General features: G+C 39.9%; 1 protein-coding gene across 1 annotated transcript in view; it reads right to left on the bottom strand.

Moving 5' to 3' along the window:
• Nucleotides 1-957, bottom strand: part of CDH11 (cadherin 11) — a 54783-nt gene extending 53826 nt beyond the window's left edge. The window contains exon 1 of the mRNA XM_010346730.3: nt 639-957. Coding sequence (XP_010345032.1) covers nt 639-866 — 228 coding nt within the window. The 5' untranslated portion in view covers nt 867-957. The remainder of the gene's footprint in view (nt 1-638) is intronic.
• Between the last annotated feature and the right edge of the window lie 13027 nt (nt 958-13984).

The following is a 13984-nucleotide window of genomic DNA, read 5'->3' as shown; positions in this document are numbered from 1 at the left end:
CCTCCAATTGGAAAATGGTTAAATAATTTATGGCTATGTCCATTTAATGGGCTATTAAGCAGCCATTTAAAGTGGAGTTTGAGCCTGGTGTGGTGGCTCAGACCTGTAATCCCAACATTTTGGGAGGCTGATGAGGGAGGATCACTCGAGGTCAGGAGTTTGTGACCAACCTGGGCAATGTAGCAAGATCTTGTCTCTACAAAAAATAAAATAAAATGAAAATTAACCAGGTTGCATGAGCATGTAATCCCAGATACTCAGGAGGCTAAAGCAGAAGGATCCCTTGAGCCCAGGAGTTTGAGAGCTATGATCACACTACTGCATGTCCATCTGGGCATCAGAGAGAGACCCCATATCTAAATAATAATGATAAATTTAAAATGGAGTTTTAGGATGTAACTCCATTAAACTAAATGGAATAACCTAAGAAGTATTCTTAACATGGGTAAGTCTATTATTTTTTTTAAAAAAAATCTGGAAGGACATACTATGTACAATGTTTGGGGAGTTTTACTGGCTGTTCAGGCCATTGGCGTTTTCTCTCCTAGATGCCTGTGGGCCTTTTGTTTCTTTCTCGACACAGATGACTATTCCAGAGGTAGGATGGAGAGCTGGGGATTGAGGGAAAGCATCCTTACCCTGCCCACAAGCACGGGGTCAGGCCCAGTGTACTCCTCTATCACGAAGAACTGGTTCCAGACCCAGCCACGCTTGGAGCGCTGTAGCACCTGCCCCTCCTTGCCCTTCTCATGGTGCCCATGGAAGGAGGGCCGCAGGTGGCCCCGCCGCTCCGAGGCAAAGGCCTGGCTGTGGCACAGCATGCCCAGGCACACCAGGGCGGCTTGTAAACAGTAGTTCTCCTTCATTTTTGGTTACGTGGTAGGCACAGGAGAATGCAGCTGTCACCCCTTCCACCAACCGTGGGGTGGTCGTGCCGAGGTGGCCTCCCGGATGCGTCACGCAGACCTCTCTTGGAATGGAATGTCTCCGCTGGCTGAGCTCATCACGTCAGGCCTGCCCACATCCCCAGTCAGCTTCTGCAATCAGAGAGAGGTTGGATTAGCTGCAGGCCAAATCCCCACTTCATTTCCATTCCACTCTGTAAGCCTTCTTACAGAGGACTGGGCATCAGTTTTATCAGGTGGGAGCTATGGGCTTTGGGGAAGCTCACTGACTGATGTGAGCTCAGCTTCCTCATTTATGAAGTGGGGATAAGAATGTACCCACTACAAAGCTGTCACAGGGATTCAATGAGTAATGCATATAAGTCTCTTAGCACAATGCCTGGTACATAGTAAGCACTCCATATTTATCTAATATTATAATTGACCAAAATATTTCTTAGACATAATTTTGTAACAGGAAACAGGGAATTAAAGGAGCCCACATGAGGAACATGTAGACCTCGGGGGGATTCAGTTCAGGGAGAGGATGGACTGCTGGACTCAATCCTTTGGTGAGGTTGCTGTAATAAGAAAGGAAAGTGCTGTAGGATTCCATGCAAAGTAGCAGCACATCCAAAAGCACAGTGTGCTCCAAGACGTTCAGCATGCCTGGAGGTAGTAATGAGGAATGCAGGCAGGCAATGGATCCTGCTAGAGAAGGGATGTAGGGGAAGATCCTGAGAAAACACTGATAGTTGCTGAAATATTTACCAGAGAAATAATGTGTCAAGGTCTCTTTGGTAAATCAGTTAAGGGTATAATGTCAATTCAAGGAGGAAGATTTGTTCTCGTCTGGCAAAGACCCATCCACGAAGCCAAAGATCCTACCTTGCTTAGCCTGGAAGTTTCAGAAAGGATATTATATAAGCTTTCAATAACCAGAAGAAGGAAAATAAAGCAAAACAGTATGCCAGTATGCCCTACCAACCAGCCCATGGTCATGTTCCCGGCACCCAGTCATTACTCAGCTACTCAACACCAGTAAGGATAAGCCAGTAATGCCTTTCACCTCTCTACACTCCTCACAGATTTCTGACCCATAGTCACTCCTATCCTCTTTCCAGCACTCTGGTTCTCATCAGCAGTCCTTAAGTTCTGCCTCAGGTTCTAGAATTCTTCACTGGACTTTCTCATGCTGAAAACTTAATTCTTCTCTAAGGAATTCTCCTTGCTTGTTCTCCTCTCTTAGAACCATACTCTTGTTTTCTGGAGAATCAACTTCCCTCTCTGGTGTGCCACCCAGATTCCAGAGAATCAGATTACTTCACCACAAATGTGAGGGAATCTCAGAAAGTTCTTGTGCAGGGGGATGACACATTAATATTGAGGATAATACTCTGTTTCAGCATCTGGGTCTAAATGAAACTGTAAAACTCACTGAGGATTGTAGGAATCACTGTCATCATCAACTTTTTTGCTGCCTGGTTTGGGTGAAATGGTTCAAGGAAGAAGGGAACAAGAAGGAAACAGCATGGATCTTGGCATAGTGGAAGGTACATAGACTTGGAAATCAGGTACACCTGGATGAGAATATCATTTCCATATTCTACAATCTGAGTTACATTGGGAATGCCAATCAATCACTCGGAAGCTCCATGATTTCATATGAACAATGAAGATGACAAGAATTCTTGTACCTATATAGGCCTGAACACAGAGTTGGGAACTGGGCACACACTAGATTCCTTCTTCTTTCCCTAGAGTGTCACAACATAGGAGAAGATCTCAAGAAAATACTGATGGTTACTGAAATATTTACAGAAGAATTAATGGGACAAGGTCTGATAGAGTTTGGCTGTGCCCCCACCCAAATCTCATCTTGAATTCAACATGTGTTATGGGATGGACCTGGTGGGAGGTAACTGAATCATAGTTGCAGGTCTTTCCCATGCTGTTCTCGTGATAGGGAATAAATCTCAAAAGATCTGACAGTTTTATAAGGAGCAGTTTCCCTGCACAAACTCTCTCTTTTTGCCTGCTGCCATCCATGTAGGATGTGACTTGCTCCTCCTTGCCTTCCACCTTAATTGTGAGGCTTCTCTAACCATGTAGAACTGTAAGGGTACCCATGCCTCGCACATGGAGATGCCCCAAAGAGGGTGATGAGGTGCTTTCTCCAAGATAGGAATTAAGAAAAAAAATTAGTTACTTGGGATACCATAGCCATCTGACCTCAGCAACCTAGAAAATAAAAGAATTGATGAAATTGTAATTTGTAGATACAAATCCATTCCCTTCTGATGGCCTTTGACTTTACCAACCCAAGCCTTTCTGATTCCTTTGTAACATGGCAAAGTGGTATCTGGGGGGGCCACAGATGCGCAGTTAATGCCTGGCGACTGTCACTGTTCTCAATAACACTTTGGGATGATATTATGTTAGTCTTCATTCAAGGAATAGGGGAATTGAAACATTTAATATTGGTAGTACGACAGACACTTGGGGATATGTGAAAGGCTATGTGGGAGAGAGAGAAAAATGGAAAAGGCAGTGTCATTATTTAGCAGTTTCATCCACAGACTCAGGCACTTTAATAAAATACATCACATGCTGTTTCTAGAAAGCCAAACTGACTGTGTGGTAAGAGCACAGAGAAGGCCCCAGGAGGGGTTGGATGCTAAAATGAGGCAATATGAAACAACAGGAAGATTTCTGGGCCGAAGTCAGGAAACTTGAGATTTGGTGGAGAATGGGGCACTAACTTGCCATGGGAACTCATTGATTCTACTCTTACAGGTTCTGTCTCACTTTTATTTATTTATTTATTGATTTATTTTTTGAGACAGAGTTTCACTCTTGTTGCCCAGGCTGGAGTGCAGTGGCGTGATCTTGGCTTAGCACAACCTCTGCCTCCTGGGTTCAAGTGATTCTCCTGCCTCAGCCTCCTGAGTAGCTGGGATTACAGGCATGCACCACCATGCCTGCTAATTTTGCATTTTTAGTAGAGATGAGGTTTCTCCATGTTGGTTAGGCTGGTGTCAAACTCAAACTCCTAATCTGAAGTGATCTGCCCACCTCGGTCTCCCAAAGATCTGGGATTACAGGCGTGAACCACCACGCCCAGCCTCTCTCATTCCGTAAAATGAAACCTGTGTAAAGTTTTCTACAAGGGGTTCCCAGCTTCATATTCACAGTTAAGAGTTTCAATGAGCTACTGAGAGGGCGTTTCTTCTGATTCATACACTGTCTCTTTACTAGACTGGAAGCTTCTGAATGAATGGGATTATATCTTATTCACATTTACATGTCTGGCTCCTGAGTGCAAAGCAGGCCATCCATAAAATTTGAATATATGATTTGAATCTCACATTTCAACTCCAAACTTGACATTGTCTCTGTGGGAACTCCAGAAGAAGAAAGAAAAAGGAAACAACATATGCTGAGGCACGATCCCTGCCCATCTTGCACCATGCCAAGTATTAAACACTCATTCACACAGTGATAAATTATTCTTGCATATAAGCCGTGAAGTGTATTTGAAAGAAAGGGTTTAATTAAAGTTGATATTTCTGCATCTCTTTCTTCTGGCTGCCATTTTGCTGTAAAGCACAATTATTTCTAACACTAGAAGGGTTGAAACAAAATGACAACTTTTTTCCTTTTATAAAAAATGTCTAGCTTAATACTAATGAATTTAAGGGGTTCCACATGATCAATAAACAATAACATTCAATCTGTTAAAAAGCTGAAATTATCTCTTTTGTTCTTTTGGAATAGATACTGAATCAACTTGCTTTTAAGAGAAATGGCCCACTATTTTAAATGCTTATATGACTGTATGTAATACAGAAAGTCATTTAATGGTTAATCTTAGGTATGTATAAGACGAATTTTAAGACATAATCTTTTTAAAAAAATTCACTTTCAGAATGAAAATTTATCTAGCAAGTTATTTTTCTTAACTACTGTTCTAAAAGCTTTACAAATAGTAATGCACCTATTAATTTCTGTAACAATCCTATGAATAGGTGTCATGTATGTTCTTCTCTTAAAGGATGAGAAAACTGAGTCCCAGACACATTAAACAACTTACTCAGACTTACACTTATGGTAAATAGCAGACCTGAGATTTGAACCCATGGCATCAGGCCCTAGAGTCCATGTTCTTAACCAGTGAACAGTCCTAACTCTTGTCATTTATTTGGGTTTGAATTTCATAAGAAAATTATATGGACATTGTGATGAAAGGCAATAACTTAGAAGCCAACTAAATGTGGGAAGTAAATTACTATTGGAACTCAGTATATACTAATAACAGGATTAGAATGAAAATACTAATAATAGGTAATATTTGTCAGGTGTTATCTACCTAACATTCTTGGATGTGTTTTCCATGAGTTAGTCATCACACCTTAACAAAAACCCTAAAAAGTAGCATTATTGCTATTCCCATTTTACAGGTAGGTGTTCTGAGGCACACCAAAATTAAGTAATTTGTCCAAGGTTACAGAGTCAGCCAGTGAAGGAGCTGGGATTGAACCCTGAATGTTTGGTTGGAGGACTTTCATTCTTACTCTCTATAATTTTACCTAAGAGAAGGCTGCAAGCCAAATTTAGGCACACATATACAAATAGACACAATAGCCTTAACATGAATATTTAAATTTTGGTAGCATTGAGAAGTAGACTGCAAAAAAACAAAGAAAGAAAGAAAGAAAGGAAGGAAGAAAGAAAGAAAGAAAGAAAGAAAGAAAGAAAGAAAGAAAGAAAGAAAGGAAGAAAAATCCAAACCAGAAAGAAAGAGAAAGCATTCTATATCAATGGCCAAAGAGAAAATGAACATGAGGTAATTACAAAAGCACATCAATAACCATCAATAACATAGTATAATCATGTCCTTAAGCAACATATTACTCAAAATTTGACCTTTGCTTTTTATTGTAAATTCCTATTTCTGAATTTCTAAATGTGCAGGTTAGAAAAGGTGTATTCAGAGTGGTTTTTGTTTTTTGTTTTGTTTTGTTTTATAGAATGCTTCTAGAATTTAGTGAACTGATTGATGCATTCAGTGGTAGGGACTTAGTAGGAATCTCCCATGAAAATTAACAGGACGCTGCCCTCCTAAGAAGACCTTGATGTTGGTAATAATTAGGGAAATATATCAATGTTCTAATTGGTTTTAATAAAGACACCCAAGGCAGTTCCTGAAGAATCCTTCCATTAAAACATTTTTTAGCAGTATGCCAGGATGCCTAACCATTGGGGTTCTACTAAAACATATAGGAGAACTTTATTTTACGATGGGAGCATATTGCTTGGAGGGAAAAATAAATGTTGTTGAAAGTCACAGCAGTAATAACATGACAGGAAAATAGATGTGCAAAGCCACCAGCTCTAAAGGGAAGGCTCACCCCTCTATCTTGAGAGCAGATAGCCTGTCATAAGCTACCGTGCCTTGAGCATAAAACTCCCTTGCTGTGCCTGCTTTTGTCTCCGTAAAAGAAAATGACATATATGAGTGTTTAAGTATATTTGGACTCCTGCTGGAAATTGTTATTGGGTGGAGAATGAAAGACGAAAGCGCTTAGCAGAAAGCAAGCAAATTTGGTTTTTCAGCTGTCCCCTCCCCACAGAGCTGGAAGGATCAGACTGGCTGACCTGTTTTTTTCATTTTCAGGTAGCTAATTTACAGTTAGACACAGGTTATTATTACATCAAGACTATTATGAAGGCCCACACCAGAGCTCAAACCCCGATTCTGTATCTGCAAAGTCCCCTTGTTGGTGAGCTCAGGGGCTCTGGCATCCCTTTCAACAAACACAGCTTTGTAACCAATCCAATTCTATTATGCAAATTAATTCAAGCATATTTTATTCCCTGTTCAGATTTCATCACTCAGCACTGAGCTGGTCTCTCATTTCAAATCAAATCACAGGAATTATGCCACGTCTGTGGAAATCATAGAGAATAGGGAGAAGTGTTACAAGAATTATTGAGTCACACTTCTCAATAATTCTTCTCCCCTGATTTCTAGACTTGCAGCAAGGCATAAGCTTGGGGTAATCACTTCTTCTTAGGTGCAAAATACACAGTAGAGACTGCAAAAAGGTTATTGTATATGCTGCTCCAATTTCTAATACCAAATTCAAATGATAAAGTAGGCAGCAAATAAGGTCCCTTATCAAAGACCCCAGCACTCTGCAAAGGTGAGTGGAAAATTTAAAACTGCTTCAATGAAGGTCTGAGTTTCTGCTTCTAGAGAAATAGAGAATGACAGAAGTTCAGCTTCAGCTTTGAAAGTGGAAAGAACATTCACTACCTATGTGTCCGGCAAACCTGGGTTCAAATCCATGTTCCGTCATTCATGATTTACATTAAATTGTCATAAAAGTAGGTACTATCCTTGGTTAGGTGCTTGAGTTTTCTAGTGCTGGACAGTATGCTCATGGCTTGGTACACATTATTTTATTACATTTTCACCATAACTGCATATAAATATCACTCAGACTTTATCTAGGAGGAAAGTGAGGCTCAGTGTCCTTATGTAACTCACCTAAGTACATCCTGAATCATTGACAATGCTGTAATTCCAGTGCAAGTTTATAGGACTGCAAAAGCCAGGCTTGACTTTGGACTCTTTTACCTGGCTACTGGTGTCTCAAAGTCCAGGTTCCCAATGTTCAATACAATAATATTGCATGACCAACTCCAAAGATCATCTCAGCTCCAAAAATTTTATTTTCTATTTAAAATAATCTTTGTTAGATGTGACTTCCGCTTATTTTTTCAGTAAATACAATCGGGCTTTATATTCTTAGGGTCTCATGGCCACAAAGTATTATAGGAATCCAATGTAAGGCCCCAGACATAACACTTGCATATTCACTCAGTAACTATGTATCTCTTTAAGTAACTATATCATCTTCAAATAACAACATGTTAAATACAACGTGTGCAATGAATAAATTATTATTGGTACTCTACTCAGTCCATAAGACAGCCTTTTTCTTACTGTTGTATTTTTAAATGTCGATCATTAAGATGAATAAAATATAGCAGCACACGCAGGATAACACTGACTTCGGTGTCATTTCTGACTATGAATAACTATATGAGTGTGTGGAAAGAGAGATAGATTTTATTTTCAATTTTTCTTTTGGATGAGCTAAGATACCTGAGGGAAGATTAGAGCAAAGTGGTGATGAGAAACAGATGCTTAACATAACGTAATGTCATCTGTGATAGCAAAGGCCTATATGTAAACCTCCCTTTGTCTCCAAGCAGTAAATATGCATCAAGCTTTTTTTATTTGTGTGTGTCTTCACTTGGTAATAACTTTTCAACAGTTCTAGGCCTAGGTTGAACTCTGAGGATGCACAGGCATCAATGTACCACCAATCTGTAGACTTTTCTCAAACAATAGTGAGACTGCTGTCTAAGCAGATGAATGATGATATGATGTGTTCAGTACAGATAGGACTATGTACAAGAGCACAAAGGAATCAATGACTACACTTCTGCAGACAAATTTGTAAAGTATCAGTCTGTGTTTCTATACTTGCCTACTAAAACCTCTTGCAAGTAAACTCCCACATCCACAACTTCCAGTGCCTGGAGCTTCCATTCCCACTTTGGGCCCTGGCTTATTAAATCATACCCAGTTCAGTGACAGCTAAATCATGAACCAATCATTGATTATTTCAGCCTCCTTCAAAACAATATTGTGGGTGAATCACATACCTTTGGGAACTTCAATTAAAGAAAATAAGAACCTTTTGCAGTCAGTGAGGGAACTAAAATAGGAAGGTTACATAGTACTTGAGAAACGGCATAGCTACCAAGTGGCTACTAAGTGACATCTGATGACCAATGTTTCAATGAAATCAAGGCTTAGAGCAAGTTACAGACTAAAGAGAAACAAACGTGACATCTGTCTCTGAGTCATGTAAATAGCAGAACACATGGCGTCTGAAGAGGTTGGCAATTAAGGACGCCCTCAGCAGCTGTCTTCATGGAGCCCACCCTACTGATTTGTTCCTGAATTTCTGTGAGATCACTTGCAATGCCCTTGAATAACACCAAGCTTCCTGTATGTAAACTCACTTGTGTGATTTCTTTCATTATCAAAACAGCAAATCCAGTAAACTATTATAATCAAGAGGAAAAAAAGTTTGGTGATTCTTCTAGTTGAGACTAAAATAATGTAGCTGTACGAATCACTTGTTCAGATACAGACAATGCCTTCTCTGAATTTCTAAGAAGACTGAAACAAGAAAAAGAATCTCTAGACCAAAAGTCAGGATTACAGTGATCTAGCCTAGGTTCTGCCATTGAACCATTGTGCAAACTTAGAAAAACTTCTTTTCTCTGTGAGTTAAGTTTCTCCTTCTATAAAATAGGAGGCTGGGAAATAGCCTATAAAAGTCTGCCATGCATATCTGCAGGGGCTCGTGAGTCTGTGCTGTGCTGAGAATAAGTGACCTTGCCTAGATAGAAGTTTTCATCTCATTTTGAAGGTCTAGGTCACAGTTGGCAGGGCTTCTCTGTATACAACTTGAGGCCCTAGTGACCTAGAATATCATGGGAATCGTGCCTTCTCAGGCTAGGCAATGCAGAGGCCCAGCTACTATGACAGGTCCTTAAATCCCAGTATTAAGAATCAGGACTTTGGGCCAGGCCCGGTGGCTCATGCCAGTAATCCCAGCACTTTGGGAGACGTAGGTGGGTGGATCACAAGGTCAGGAGATGGAGACCATCCTGGCCATGGTGAAACCCTGCCTCTACTAAAATACAAAAAAATTAGCTGGGCGTGGTTGCACACACCTGTAGTCCCAGCTACTCCGGAGGCTGAGGCAGGAGAATTGCTTGAACCTGGGAGATGGAAGTTGCAGTGAGCCGAGATCGTACCACTGAACTCCAGCCTGGCAAGAGAGCAAGACTCTGTCTAAAAAAAAAAAAAAAAAAAGAAAAGAAAGAAAGAAAGAATCAGGACTTTACTGGATAGATAATGGGAATCCATTCACGATTTCTGGTCAGGAGGTTGATAAGAGCTGAGCTGTCAGAGATGTGCAGGAGAAATGGAGGTGAGAAGTAGCAGTTCTTAGAAATCAGTTAAAAGGATGAGTTCAGGAGTCAGAAGGAGTTGGAAGGTCAGAGTTCAACAGCTACAACTCATTAAAATAGAGGTGGAAGTCAGCCTCTGCAGTTTACTCACTACCCTGTTGAAAATGGGAAAAACCTGTCCAAGCATGGTGGCTCACGCCTGTAATCCCAGTACTTTGGGAGGTTGAGGTGGGTGGATCACAAGGTCAGGAGTTCGAGACCAACCTGGCAAACATGGTGAAACCCCAACTCTACTTAAAAAAAAAAAAAATACAAAAATTAGCCAGGCATGGTGGTGTGTGCCTGTAATCCCAGCTACTTGGGAGGCTGAGGCAGAATTGCCTGAACCCGGAAGGAGAAGGTTGCAGTGAACTGAGATCATGCCACTGCACTCCAGCCTGGATGACAGAGCAAGGTTCCATCTCAAAAAAAAAAAAAAAAAAAAAAAAAAAAAAAAAAAAAGAGAGAGAGAGAAAAAAAAAAGAAAAAGAAAATAGAAAAACCCTAGGACCAGTCTCTAAGGGGGAGTGCCAAGAGCAAAAGAGACGATGCGTGTACTTTAGACAGTACCTGTCATATGGTAATCATTGACAAAATGTAAAGTCTATGAAGGCAGGGACCTTTCCTTAGCTGCTCACTGCTCTAACACAGAACACAGTCTGGTCCTCAGAAGGTGACTAAGAAGATGAGTTAAGAGTTTTGTTTATTCATCAAGAATTCATACATACATATCGTAACCCCTGGACACCATGAACTAATCCAATAAAGAATAAGCCTTATAAAGGGGCTCTAGGAGTCCACCGTCTATTAAAGGGAAACAAGAAACCAGTATTATGATAGAGGTTGCTAAATGCAATGATAGGTATATGTGAGGAGATGAGAGAAAGTAGACCAGTGTTGTTCAATAGAAACATAATGTGAGTCACGTGTCATTTTAAATTTTCTAGAAACCATATTTTTAATAAGTTCGAAAAATCTGTGAATTTTTACGATGTATTTTATTTAACCCAGTATGCCCCAAATTGTATCATTTTAACATGGAATCAATATATACATTCTCAAGATATTTTACATTTTTTTGTCCTAAGCCTTCAAAACCTAATGTATATTTTATATTTAAAGTACATCTCTGTTGGGACCGGCCACATTGCAAGAGCTTACTAGCCACATGGGGCTAGTGACTACCATATGGGCAGCACAGGAGGATACTTAAAATTCCTTGAGAGAGTAGGGCGTGCAGTCAAGGAAGACTTTCTGGAAGCATTGCAATAGTTGAGGTGAGAGGTAATTTGGTTCTGAACCAGAAAAACATAAGGCTTGGGTTGAGGAAAAGGGGCCATTCTTGAAACCATGCAGATATAGATGGCTTTAGGAATTGAAAAGATTGAGGTTAGAGAATGAGGCGTCAATGAGGGGACAGTGAAAAGACAGTGGTGCTGTTCCTGGCCTCACCAGGAGAAGGGGCTGTTTGGGGAATAAAGAACATTTGGTTTTAAACATTTAAGGCTTTCAGAAGACAGTGGAAAGACATGGAGGGGAAAAGTTCAGAGTTCAATTAGGTTCCTCTGTTCTTTCAAGAGTAGGCATTATCAATGATATCATGTCTTTTCAAGTTTGGTAATTTCACTGCATTATTAAATTCTAGAATCCCAGAGTTGAATGACACTCTAGAGACACTGAGCTATTGGTCCTTTACTTCTATAGACCAATGGGAAAACTGAGTTACAGAGATGATAACTAACTCATTCAAAATAAAATAAAAAGTGGAAAAAAAAACAACAACCCTGAAAACCTAGAGAAAAAAGCACAGAGGTTGGGGAAGCATCAAGAGGGAAAAGCTTACTCTTATAGCATCTACCTTGCCCTCTCTCCCAAAAACCTGGTTTAAAAACAGTCCTCCCTTTTAAACTATTTCTGTGGAAACAATCAGTGCAGGTTCTATAAGGGGGAAGGAAAAAAAAAAAAAACATTCATAAGTAATGAACTGAGAGAGCTCTTTAAAGATTTTCAGTGGAGAACTGAACTAAGAATAACAATCTGCATATTCTCCCTGGAATCTAATGTCCTGCAGAGAACCACTCTCCACAGTCTGGTTTGTAAAGTATAAAAAATGAGAGGAAGAATTGTCCCAAAGTGGCCTTAATAACAGAAAAGGGCTTGATGTGGTCTTTCAAAATAATTGCTAAAGCCAGGGAAGACAGTGCCTTAAATCACCACTGCCAAGAGCCTTTAGAATTCTGAGATATCCATCCTGTGCTCATAATCCACCAGGGTCCCCATGCATCCATGCAGTTTAATCAGATTGTGTGGATGGATGCCGCTGAACAGCAAGGAGGAATGCAGAAAGTCACACTGCTTCCAATTATCAGATATTTGGCTTTCGCCAGCATGTGGGTGGGCTGCTCTGAAGGACTCCTTTCTAACGTACCTCACCAAACCACTCCATCACACTAAGATTAGACTAAACTTTGCCACATTTTTAAATGGCTTTTTTTTTCTTTTTGTATATCTATATATACCAGAGTGTTTCCACCTCCCCTTATTTTAAGAAAGCAGACATCAACAATAGCCTCATAATGATCTCATTGTTGTTTCAAATAATCCAATCTTTGAAGCCTATTTCTTTCTTTTCAGGTGTATTAGTGTCATTTATCAAAAGTAATGGGAGTTTTTCAAGTTAAGGATAAAAGAAAAGTAATGGGATACAGCAAACTAGTCAAGTGCTTAGTACGAACGCAGAGCATTTTCTGAAGCATATGCGGAACACCTCTTAGACAGGCAGGACTTTCAAAGGCAACATTAAGCATCTTTTGTGGGTCTCAGATAATGTGGCTCACTTAATTAGATTTTCCATAATTCCAGGTAATCCTATTGTGAATTACAGACATGAATTTTGACTTGCCTGACAGAAATACCTACTGCTACAAATGCATTTCTGGAAAAAATAATGCTTTATTTATAAATTATTACCAGAAGGTTCACAGGGAAAACCCAAAAATGGGATTCAGGCTGGGAGGCCACCTAGGTTCTTGACTTCACACAGGAAGGAATTCAAGAGCAATCCCAGAAAGTAAAGTGAAAGTGAGCTTATTAAGAAGTAAATGAATCAAACAGTGGCTACCCCATAGGTAGAGCAGCAGCATACAAGTATACTAAGTATACAAATGGTTATTTCTTGATTATTTGCTAAACAAAGGGGATGGTATTCATGGTTTTCTAGGAAAAGGCTAAGGAGTTTCCAGAACTGAAGGTTATTCCCCTTTTTAGATCATATAGAGTAGCTTCCAGATGTTGCCATGGCATCTGTAAACTGTCATGGTGCTAGTGGGAGTGTCTTCTAGCATGGAAATGCATTATAATTAGCAAATAATTAGCAATGAGGATAATCAGAGGTCGCTTTTATTGCCATCTTGGTTTTATTGGGCTTTGGCTACCTTCTTTACTGCATCTCCCTTATCAGGAGGGTTTTTGTGACCTGTATCTTGTGAAATCAGTCCTGTTGACCTCCTGTCTCATCTTGTGGTGAAGAATGCCTAACCTCCTGGCAAAGCACCCTAGCATATCTATTCTTATTTTACCTATCACCTATTTAAGATGGAGTCACTCCTGTTCAAATGCCTCTGATGTATTTCCCCCCTCCTTTTTTGCAAAGGAATGCTTAATTCTGAGGGTTGTAGAGGGATAAAGATCCATCTTTCATAACTTCTTCAGGCTGAATAGAAGCAATGATATTCCTGTCTAACTATTAGGGTCTCTTTCATTCAGGGTAGATCATAGCTCAGTCAGACAATGTCAATATGGTGAGGGCCATTCATAACTGAATCTTGAGAAAAATGGAAATATGAAAGATTAGTAAGTGTTCAATTTAAGAAAATGTTGAGTATGTGTATCTTGTATTCCTACACAAAGAGGATTACAGAAATATTTTCCACAACAGTAACACAAAATAAAATTATCCCAAGTAAACTAAATAAGAAGGCTTTCCATGAACTGGACAG

This window comes from Saimiri boliviensis, chromosome 1 (assembly GCF_048565385.1).
Source record: "Saimiri boliviensis isolate mSaiBol1 chromosome 1, mSaiBol1.pri, whole genome shotgun sequence".
In the NCBI taxonomy this organism is placed as follows: Eukaryota; Metazoa; Chordata; class Mammalia; order Primates; family Cebidae; genus Saimiri; species Saimiri boliviensis.
The sequence above is the reverse complement of the archived record's forward strand: the minus strand, read 5'-3'. Positions and strand labels throughout refer to the sequence as shown.